Genomic DNA, 11,960 nt, shown 5'->3' with positions numbered 1-11,960 from the left:
ACCAAGGCAGAGGGCAGAGATAGAGGATGTCGGATGTGAAACACAGCCTGATAACTGATAATAAATGGTCTGTTGTATGGGTCAGCCTTTGTCCTTGTCTTTGATAAACATATATCTTTTCATATCCCCTTGCGTTCAACACAGAATGTGTTTGTAACTGCCATTTTCTCTGTTCAGCAGTAGTCCTACACCAGCTAAAATGAATATACAACTCATTCATGTGAAATAATCTAATGTTGTCGCATGATTACTGGCATGGTGGCGCAGTGCCACTAATAAGACCACGGTTCAATTCCTGCTCGGGGCCTATCGATACTCGGGTGCATGGGCTCTCCCGGGCCTTTCTACGCGGAGTTTGCGTAGTCACGGAGTCACCTTGTGGGATTCCCAATATGAAAACATGCAGCAATGATTGCTGTCCAGCCCGTCTTTCCGATGGGACTGCGGCTGCCTATTCCTGGCTGCACTGCGAGGAGGACAGCAGGATTGGACAAAAGGCAACCACGAATGTCTCCAGTAGACGCCCTTGGCGTGTGTGTGTGTCCGCCGGTTCCTGCACGCAGTGTGTGTCTACATTGTGCGATAAAAGAGTTTTCTTAACTAGCCATTCATGTTACAAAAGGGAATTATACTAAATCCACCTGACCGTATGACAATATATACATTAAGCAAGCCTGAAGCCTTCTCAAGCAGAAAACAGATGCAAAGGACAGACGATCATAATGTGTTCGCCCATTAACATGAATTATTAATAGACTGTCACTGAGGTCACCGCTTATGCGACTGACCAAGTTTATTTGCATATGTTTATCTCAACATTTACGAGGAATGTAAATGTGACAAATGATTGTAATTATGACCCCAATGCCCTATTCTATAAATTCAATAAAACAAACAGCCTATTTATAATTTGTTTTTTAAGTTTAACTTGTCTGATATTTCAACTCGCCCCTGGCTTGTTCCCCAACGCTATTTATTTTTGTAGTATAAAAATATTTACTAAGGCAGCTATAAACGGAAAACCTACTATCGATGCGTTCAACGTGGAACGGAAGAAGAGAGGCGAGCGGGGTGAGGGGTGGGTATGGACCGAGGGAGGAGAGAGCGAGACAGAGACAGAAAGCGCAATTGAGAGAGGGAGGAGAGAGAGATAGGGATATTGGAAGAGTGCGCGCACGGACTGTAGGCTAGTTGTCAACGGCGGATGGTTTGGTCATCCATGGAATTTGAGGACGCGCGGTAGCAGCCAGGGAGGTTTGTCATCGTGACGTTAATTTGTCTGCTATGATACGGAGAAAAGTGGAGTCGGACCTTGCTATCGAGTTTCGCTTTCACCGTTTACAGGGCAGGTTCAAGTATGGATACGTTGCAGTAGCGTGCGCGATCATTCTCAAATATTACCCGCGGAATTTGTTTGTCTCTCCTAACGAATTATGATGGAGTATTGGAGACAATGTGCATTGTGGTTGATCAACTGCAAGGTGCTTCCACCGAACCACCGGGTAACATGGGAGTCCGCCCAGGTATTCGACCTAGCCCAGACCCTGAGGGACGGAGTCCTGCTGTGTCAGCTTCTCAACAACCTCAGACCACAGTCCATCAACCTGAAGGAGATCAACCTTAGACCTCAGATGTCGCAGGTAAGAAAATACGTGGATTTAAATGACAACGTGTAAATTTGCCTTTGCGCTCTGGAGTGTTAGTAGCTACAACCACGGCAGCACAAATGAAAACCTGTTGGCACATTTATGAAATTCCACACCGATTTAGTGCTTTTGAGCCGGGACAAACAACGTCCTCAAGAGTACGTGCCCTGTGTGTCACATCTCTTTACAATCAGGGAAGTTGGGTTCACATCACTCCAAAAACCGTTAGGAGTCCAACCTCGTACGCGCCCTCTACAGGGGGTGAATCGCAGGTCGCGTGTTCAGGTGAGAATCCGTTCAAAGCGATCCTCATGACCAACAACAAATCACAGCACACGAACGGCAACGGTGACCAGTATCCCAAACATGAGACTGTTAACTAACCCTAACCCCCATTTTTCCAGACAACTTAATTGTCTGCTACTGAGTATCTCCTTTCTGCCAGATTCTTTATGAGCGCTGTCAGAGGGCTCAGGCCACGTGTCCCTCCTCTGCTCGTCAACTACCATCTGCTCTCTGGAGGAGCGTGTCACAGCCAGGGTCAGATTAGAAGGAGGCCTCATAATAAATCTGGAGTTGGCTCCTTGACAACTCACAGGGGGACAGTGGCCCACTAGGAATCTACAGACCTACAGTGGAAAACGGATCAAAACCCAAACACACGCACAATCATAAAACACAGAGATTGTACTGGCTCTTAAAGTTATCCTTGATAGTACTAAGTCATCCATAAGTGAATGTAGGCATTCTTTTCACACATTTACTCTGAATGGGATGGCAGTAATATAGGAACTGTATGCTGAATCTCCAAGCAAAAGGAAACGAGAGCTGAATTTCAGTTTCCACGTCGATATTGCGGGCTGCAACAATCGTTCTGTCATCGAGTTTGATCACTGAACTTCCAGTACTGATGTTGTAGATACAAGTGGGCCATTAAAATGAGTTGACAGGACCTGCAATTGCTATTGACATTTTTAGTGCTTCCAGTATCCCAAACAAATTGACAAATTCACTCTGAACGTTTGCCTGGTAGTAGGGGGGAGAGAGAGACTGCCTTTATGCTGGGAGAAGTAGATCACCAGTAACGGTTAGCTGATGTGATGTGCTGATGTGTGTGTGTGTGTGTGGTGGGGGGGCGTGGAGAGAAAGGATTGTTAGGCTTGGTAGCATCCACTCCACTGGTAGACATGTGCATAATGACACACTGCGTAGCAGAACAACCTGTGTGTGTGTGTGTGTGTGTGTGTGTGTGTGTGTGTGTGCTGATCATAACAAACTTTTCACTGTTACGTAACAGCATGCCTGTTTGCGTTTGTCATCTTTTGATTCAGCAGTGATGATATATTAGGGGACAGTAATTAAAACACACACAGACACACGCACACACATTAATTCTCTTGAAATCCAAACAGTTCACAAATGACAACTTTGGCCTGAATGGTCTGTTGATTATAAATCCTGAATGTGTATATTACACTTCTCACACATTCTACCGCAGCCTCCGCCTTCAGCCCCAGCCCCCAGCCCCAGCCCCCAGCCCCAGCCCTAGCCCCAGCCCCAGCCCCAGACCAGCCCCAGCCCCCAGCCTCCAGCCCCCAGCCCCAGCCTCCAGCCCCCAGCCCCAGCCCCCAGCCCCCTGACCCAGCCCCCAGCCCCAGCCCCCAGCCCCAGCCCCCAGCCCCCTGACCCAGCCCCCAGCCCCAGCCCCCTGACCCAGCCCCCAGCCCCAGCCCCCAGCCCCAGCCCCCAGCCCCCTGACCCAGCCCCAGCTCACCACACACCTCTCTACCCCTCTATAACAAAGACATTTTGAAAAGTGTCGAATACAAAAACGCAAAGAAGAATGAACAACTTCCTGTTTGCGGCATAGAGGTGACATTTACATATCCGAGGGTGGAGACGTGTACACCATACTGCATAATTCATGAACGCAGTGGCTTCTATCATTGGCCCATTACAAACACATGGGACACCCCCCCCTCCCCCCCGCCCCCCCCCCACGGACGGCCCCCTACCCAGGGGACCTGTGACGAGGGGAGACAAAGGCACTGGGAGCCCCCAGAACAAAGGCCCTGTCTGGGCCACAGGGTAGCATCTCCCAGGGCAGGAGGCTGGTAACGGGGGCCTTTGTTAGCGTTAGCCGTGTAACGGTCAAATCCGACTGGACGTGTATGTATAGCCATGCCACAGAGGCTTATGCTTCACCAGTCGCCCGTAGAACTGCGCCACCTCACCAAAGCTATAAACCTCAATGATGGAGGAGAACTCTCAAATATGGAAGAGACCTTGGGAGGAGCAGTTCAGTGAGGGATCCCCTCCTCCAGGGACGGACGGTGACACAGAGAAGTGCAGACCAGAGGCTGGACGCAGTCATTTATCAAAAATGGAGATTAGACCAGGAGAGGAATGAAAAGGTCGCAAATGGATGTTGACGTGATCATTCACGCACAGCAGTCAACGCCCGACGCGTTCCCCCTCGGTGGAGGGCCAGCGCGCGTGACGTCAGCCGCGGGCGTGACAGGGGAGGGAACGGGGCCCCCTTTGTCCCCGGAGGGCCTCCGTAGACGGACGCGGGACATGGGGGCGCTCCGTTTCGCTGTTCCGCTGTTCCGCTCGCTCTCTGGGGTTTTCACGGGGAGTCCGGCGGCCGAACTTCGGTGGAAGTTCGGAGGCGTGGCGGCCGAACCTCGGTGCGCGTTCGGGGCTTTCGAGCGGTCGGGTTTCGTTCCCCGTCAGAGTCCGTTATGGTCAACGTTTCGCCTCGAAACGCAACCGTTTCCCGGAGCGGTCGTGAGGACTGTATTGTGGCTGAGCGATGAAGAAGTGACATGTCCACACACAGGCGAGTTTGTGTGTCGTTTCTGTCCCAAGGCAGTGTGCCACATCCTGCCTGAATGAGGTAGTAAGTCGTAGCTTTCGAGCAGCCAGAGTGAAGGGGTCTGAGCTGGGCCTGCAGCACACTGTCTGTGGGTCCTTACGGCCTGGTGGGAAACAAGGGAACAGGGAAACAGGAAGGAAGTCAAACCCGTCCAGTCATTCTCTTCCTGGAGCACTGTTTTTTTTTTTTTTGCAGAACGAGAGGCCAAGAGAGAGAGGAAAATAGAGAAAGATGAGAGAGGGAGAGAGAGAGAGTCAGAGAAATAGAGGGAGACGAAAGGTGAGAGGGAGACAGAGAGAGACAGAGGGAGGGAGAGAGAAAAAGACAGAGGGAGAGAGAAAGACAGAGAGCTAGAGAAGGAGAGAGAGCTAGATAGGAGAGAGAGAGAGAGAGAGAGAGAGAGAGAGAGAGAGAGAGAGAGAGAGAGAGAGAGAGAGGGAGGAAGAGAGGGGGGGGAGAGAGGGAAGGGGGGAGAACCGGGTGTGGTGGGAAGGATGCATCAGGCCCAGGATAACGTTGGGTGAGGTCATCGCCCCATCTGTCAGCTGACTTTTCGGTTCCACACACTTCCTCCCTTCTCCAGCGTGGAGGAATGAGCCACAGAGAAGTAATTCCACACCATCTCAGCAGAATATCACAACTTTGCAATTTCCTTTCCATGCTTGTCATCTTTCAATGGTTGACCTTGAATAGTTTGTCTGTAGCCATGGGCCCGAGCAGAGCAGAGCCGTGGATTCTGTCTGTAAGCAGCCAATATGTCATGATGTCATGCTGCATGCCCAGAGCCTGTCTGAACGCAACCCAACACCTAAAGTGGAGCACGGGGGTTTGCAGAGCCTCATATGAATTTCTGATGTTGTTTAATTTGTTCCGCCATGTCGTCACACTGACACACGCACACACACACACACACACACACACCGCTTTTATGATGGCATTGGCCCATATCGGAGGACGGTGAAGAAAATATTGCACCACACAAACGCACACACACACTGACCTTTCTTTCAGTCACCAAGGTAACCCGTTCTAGTGTATCCAGTAAGGAAGGTTATGGCTGTTTGTTGTCTGAGTTATTCTACATGGTTCATCATTGTACATTATGGAAATCTAAGAGGATTAACCTTTAATCCTTCCATCTTTAATGGGTGGAACTTGATATCTCATGTCCTGATGTCCCGTCTTCAGAGTTTGGAAGGGAAACAAGGATAGTTACAAATGGAGGGAATACATTTCAATTTGTTGCGTTTATATCTTTCAGCGAGAGGCAAGCTACCTTTGCAGTATCTCGTTGTAGAGCAGTGATATGGCTCAAAGTGCTCCCTGATCCAATAAGGACTACTACGAAGCAGATTGAGTAGGGTTTGATTTGTACCTAATCAATGTTTATCACATTTTGGAAATCTAACCGTCATTTAATGTGTCCCCATGCAGAGTGCTCTGTGAAAGCTTTGTGTCAATACTGACATCGTTATCAGGGAAACAGTTGTCATTGGGAATAGCGTTTTAAGGGCTAGTCTAGCCGAGTCATTCTCAATTCCATCTACTGACTGTTGACAACCAAGAGACACGGAAGCGAGACATTTAGAATATGTTCTAACGCAGACATGCACGCTGTACCATCTGAATGAATGTGGAGGGAGGTAGAGAGGGATGGAGAGGTGGAGGGATGGAGGATGGCGTAAAGGAAAGGTGGAGGGATGAAGAGACGGAGGGCGGAGAGGGAGGGTGGATGGCGGAAAAGAGATGGAGAGATGGAGGGGGGGGGGGATGGGCAAAAAGGGCGACGGAGAGGGATGAACAGAGATGGAGGGATGGAGACGGAGGAGCGGAGAGAGATACGGCCTGTAGCGCCACCACAACCTTTCCATCCCAGGTCCACTGGAGCATCCAAAACCTTGAGCCAAATGAGACGCGATTTCTTCTATCCGGCTAAAAATAGACATATGGAGTTACAGGAACTGAGTGAGTGTGTGCAGTGTGCGTGGTCTGTGTGTGTGTGTGTGTGTCCTTTAGTGCGGGCGGTGTGTGTTGCGTGTTAACGTGCGTGGTCCGTGTGTGTGTGGCAGAGCGCTCCTGTACAGCCGTGTGCACGGTGTATTGTGTTGCAGTTGCTCATGTCTCTCTCCGTCTCATGCAGCACCCTTCTGTATTTGGGGAGATGATGCATGGATTATGTATTATGTGCTCGCGGAGGCTAGATGGATATGTATGAGGTGTACAGCAGCTGTAGACACAAATACACACGCGCCAAAACACACACAAAGACTAACACACACACACACACACACAGAGTCAAACACAAATACACACACGCAGGGTCATACACCAATTGACCTGGTTCTCTCACCCTCTCCAGCTGGAGTCTGATTTATGTCATTTCCCCCCCCCCCCCCCCCCCTTTTTCTTTGGTGTAGCCTCTTAGAGCATAACACTGGGTAGCAAGGGAGGGAAGGGGGAGAGCAGGGAGAGGGAGAGAGGAGGAGGAGGAGGAGGGAGAGCTGGGGAGGAGGAGAGGAGGAGGGAGAGCTGGGGGAAGAAGATGAGGAGAGGAGGAGGGAGAGCAGGGGGAGGAGGAGGAGGAAGAACAAGTGTTGATGTTTCAGTGAGAAGTCACTGATGGGAAAGTGTGTTCTTCAAGAGTACGGAGCAGCAGACGAGCATCACTCAAGAGAGCAGGGTTTAAATGTCCCCAAACAGACACACACACACACACACACTGACACACGTACATGCAAACATTGTTTGAAGTTCCTATTTGAAATAGATCATGTTTGGAGAGACTCCTTTGCTTTACAAATTGCCTCTCGGGCTTAAAGATCGCTTAATTATCCAGTGTAACCCCCCCATTCTCTTCTCCTGGTATATGTTAGGTCGCAGGAGGCCAGTTAGACCCTGCATCAGACAACTCAACCTGGGGCAGGAACAGCTGCATAGGCCCGAGACTGCAAGAGCCTAACATTTATATGTTATTAATAATGTAGTGACACTGTGCAGAAATAAAGAGGCCCTTCATCTCCTAATGAATGTGTCTGGAGTCTGGAATATCAGGATGTGCTTTAATAGTCCCCTCTCTCTCTCTCTCTCTCTCTCTCTCTCTCTCTCTCTCTCTCTCTCTCTCTCTCTCTCTCTCTCTCTCTCTCTCTCTCTCTCTCTCTCTCTCTCTCTCTCTCTCTCTCTCTCTCTCTCTCTCTCTCTCTCAGTCTCTTCTGTGTGGGCATTTCATTAGCGAGAGTGGCTTTCCGGCCTGTGGTGTTTTGCAGTGTTCATCAGCACGGTTAAAGATCTTCAACTTCAGTCGACGTCGGTCTAACAAACCAAGTACTGGATCCTGACCAGGAGTCTCAGACTGAGACCGTCGCCAAACCACGCCCTAGCGCTCCGAGCTAAAGGCCAAATACTATCCACCCTCGGTGCCAGGCAGCACATCTGCAGCACTCCCCCCCCCTCCCCCCCCCCAGCTGTCTGCATGTGTATCTGCCTGAATTGATGTAGATGGACTTTAATATCTGTGATTAGATTCCGGGTAGCATTCGTGACTTCCTCTGTAAGCCATCCGGGGCCATTTGATTGCAGTTAATTGACGCTCGTTAAGCATCGACCAATGAGAGGGCTGATCCCAGGTTCTTTAATGGCTGGATGTAAGGCAGTGTAGTGTAGAATTTTATTAGCCGCTACAACACGTACAGTACATACACACACACACACACACACAGGATCGTAAAAACGGCTCAGCTGGTTGCCATGGAGCTTGGTCCGACATGGGTGAACACAGAAGCAAAAGCAGGACTGATTGTGGATGCAAAGCACGCTCCACGCCCAGGAGCCATAGCACATGACGGGAAAAGCAGAAGGTTGCCCCCCCCCCCCCCCCCCCTCCCTCTCCAACCTCCCCCACCACCTCAGAGAGGTAACACTACACCATCGTGGTTCGGCGGGGAAGAACTCTCCGGTCTCCGAAGACCCCTCCCGTTTTGCGCTGAGTCACCGCACGTCTTTCTGGGACGCTGCAGGGTGTGTGTGTGTGTGTGTGTGGGGGGGGGGGGGGCTGTGGGCCGTGTTCCGGGGCGGGCGGGTCCTCCAGGACAGGAGCTGTGGAACATCCTGGTCCAGGCAGCATTCCACACAGAGCACACACACACAGTGCAGAGACAATGTGCCCGAGTGTGCGAGACACACACACGCACACAGACAGATTCAAACATACACCCACACTCACGCACACGCTCACACTCACACACACGACCAGCGTGTCTCCGCCACCAGCTTCAGCAGATGAGGCCTGGGGGGGTCTGAGTGTTCCTAATGCAGAAAACAGCTCGGCGATCTGTTGCCTTTCTCAGCGTTGCCGCACGCTTGTTAAATCCCCCGCCCCCGCCGCCGCCGCCTCCGTCTGATTGGCCCCAGCGCTGCTCCAGTTACGGCCTCTCACGCTGTTCCTCTCTCAGATGCCCCCTGGTTCTCAATCGGAATCTCCGTTCAGACTCCGGCCGGCCAGCGAGAGGGCCTCATCTGAGAACACACGACGTGCGGACGTGTGTAAACATGCGGGTGTTATTCCCCCGCCGCCCCTTCTGCCTCCTCTCCTCCTCTTCCTCCTCCACCTCCTTCTCCACCTTCTGTGAGCCCTCCGTGTGCACTGATCTGCCACCAGCTAATGTGACTGAAGCAGCGAGAGCAATTTCCTGTGCGGTTTTCAAACACTCCCAGCAAGGTTACGGGAGGGTTAAATGCTGCTCGTTCGTGTGATGAATAAAAAGGCCTGAGTTAGCCACCTCGAAATCACTATATCTTGTCTCTGTGTTTGGCATTTGACAGACGAGTGGTTTTCTCGTCTGCGGACGCTGTGGGACGATCTCTCTCTCTCGTAGCAAGTCTACCATGTCTAACCTCTGCTCAGGGCAGCATAGCTGCGTTGCATTGACTCGGCAGTGCAGTTCAACAAATGGGGAAATGAAAATGAATACCACTTCCTTTGAAACCAGGCTGTTTCCTAAGAAACAGCGTCAACCAGCGTCAAGCAGAGTCATCTTTCATGAGTTTCATCGAACGCAGAGTTTCAAAGTATATCGCAGCTTCTGTCGTTACTGTGGGCCTTTTTGTTGTTAAACGGAGGGGCCATGTCAGTATATAACAGAGCTCTCCAATTAAGATTGCGATCTCTTAAAAAATAAACTAGCAAGAGGCTCGGTACAGAGTAAATATCCTGTGTTGAATTCATCACTTAACACACTCGGGCACTGCGGGGATATTGTTCACGATAGCATTGTTTGCTAGCAGGACTTTGCTTCAAAATGTCCACAATGTGTAGGCTACTGTAGCTAAGACTTTGTTGAGGTTTGCTCTACTGGGTCAGGTGGCTAGTGTGTGCCAGTGTCTTCGTGAAACGCTGTCATATTTGAGTCAACTTCCTCTTTCGTTGAGCCACCTTTACCACCAAGGGACTTATGTCAGCTCATGGTTTATGTTAGCCAATCAGCTTAAAGACTCTCTCCACCGTCTCTGTCCCAGACGAAGCACTCTGATGAAATGTCAAGGCGTCACCCACTGTGGTGATGTACGAGCGCTCACCCCCCACCCCCCCCCCCCCTTACAGCCCCCCCACATGCACTCCGTTCATCTCCCTCAGCGCCCTCTCCACCCACCACACCCCGCCCCTCCATACCCCGTCTACCCCCCTCATTCCTCCCGCACCCAGCCTGCCCTCTATCTACCCCCCCAAGTGCCCTCACAACCATTCACCATCGCTGCTGAACCAGATCCCTTGGTGATCTGAGGCGTGACCGAAAGCACTGTATCGGACCATCTGTTGCCATGGCCTTCGTATGCAAATATGCCTCTGTGGTGGGATGTTAGAAGGTGGAGAGCTAAATGTTCTGCATGTCTGACCTAGCAGGAACCGTTTGGTTCAAGGCGTTGACACTTGCCTTCTGGAGAGAGTGCTTCTCATTGATTCTCAGCCAGTTATTTTCAACGTAGAGGAACCTTCTCCTTGAATGTGTTCTTTAACAAACACACAAGGGGACAGTTTTGCCAAATGATAACGACCCACGTTTTGCTTTCGCCACAGTTCCTCTGCCTGAAGAACATCCGGACCTTTCTGTTGGCCTGCAACGAGACGTTCGGCATGAAGAAGACTGACCTGTTCGAGGCCTTTGACCTGTTCGACGTCAGAGACTTTGGAAAGGTAAGCGTAACTGTCAACAACACCTGATCACCATGAAAGGCACAACATAATCGGGTGTTAGGAATGAGTGCGTCCGCCCCACAGAAATGCCCATGTAGTTCACACGTATTGGTGTTATATCGCACACCAGGCCCGCTTTGCCGCTGAGCTTCCGGAACGTACCGGTGCGTTTGCGAGCTTCCTCTCATTAGCTGCAGAACCCGAAAAGCGGAAAGCTGAGAACTCAAAGCGGAGCCGTGGTTCGTTATGGTGACGAGGGTCTGTCCTCCTGCTCACTAATAAAGTCCCTGGTGGGTTTTAATTAGACGGCACCTCGGCTGCAGTCACACCTACGTAGGGGGTTCACAGCCAGCCAGGATGCTAGCTGTCGATGAGCCACATTTGTTAGGAGTGTGCGTATGGGTATGGATACTGTTTGTGTAGCTGCGTTTCGTTGCGTGTGGCGTTTTGTGTCGGTGTGTGGCGTGTCGTCAAGGTTTGTGTTTGGTGCCTTTCACCTGTGTTTCCTACAGTGTTGGCCTCTCTGTGTGTGTTGACTGGATACTGGTGTGACCCAGTCCTTTACTCTGTTACGGGCCCATCTGTCAGGGTTCTGCTGGAGATGAAGCCCAGAGGGCCGGTAGGGTCAATGGGAACACTTAGGCTGAGCACCCAGAATGCCTTGGGGGGATGAGCGGTGTTAACCTTTGACACTCCCCCCCCCCCCCCCGGCATCCAGGAAGTGTCTTTTTGAAAATATTTGAAAATCCCAAAGAACACAGGGACACAAAATATGAGGAGACGAGAGTGTGTTTTATTTTTATCGTGAATCAATTTGCATGATCCTTAAATATGTGGGTGGTCTGTAGCATGCAATTACACTCCGATAACAACATTTTAGATTCCGAAAATGGAGCAAAGACGCAGTTCGGAAATTATAGTACGCAAAACGAATTTGTTGCCGGGCTTGTTAAAGTACTTACAGTAAATAATTGGGGTTGTTATCGCGCTCAGCTGAAGGAAGTCATTTATAATTGAAGGCCAGCTGGACGGCTGACAAGTTGCTGTCTCCTTTCTTGCATTTCCACATCCAAATCCCACTGAATATTTCCCACCACTCAACAGTCCCTGTTGAATATGTATACCAGAGTGGAAACGCTTAATCCCTTCCTCACCGTACGACATCAAATTGGACGAGGACCTAGGAAATGTTTGTCTTTTTGCTTTCCCCAGCCTTCAGACTACAAAGTGCTGTCACATACAGGACTAT

General features: G+C 50.6%; 1 protein-coding gene across 1 annotated transcript in view; it reads left to right on the top strand.

The window, feature by feature from the left end:
• The first annotated feature begins 1,146 nt into the window (after positions 1 to 1,146).
• Positions 1,147 to 11,960, top strand: part of vav3a (vav guanine nucleotide exchange factor 3a) — a 53,597-nt gene continuing 42,783 nt past the window's right edge. The window contains exons 1-2 of the mRNA XM_084702870.1: positions 1,147 to 1,640; positions 10,595 to 10,711. Of these exons, the coding sequence (XP_084558996.1) occupies positions 1,434 to 1,640; positions 10,595 to 10,711 (324 nt within the window). The 5' untranslated portion in view covers positions 1,147 to 1,433. The remainder of the gene's footprint in view (positions 1,641 to 10,594; positions 10,712 to 11,960) is intronic.

Source organism: Hypomesus nipponensis, chromosome 8 (genome assembly GCF_054491055.1).
Source record: "Hypomesus nipponensis isolate SF chromosome 8, ASM5449105v1, whole genome shotgun sequence".
In the NCBI taxonomy this organism is placed as follows: Eukaryota; Metazoa; Chordata; class Actinopteri; order Osmeriformes; family Osmeridae; genus Hypomesus; species Hypomesus nipponensis.
Note: the sequence above shows the minus strand (reverse complement) of the source record. Positions and strands in the feature narration are given on the sequence as shown.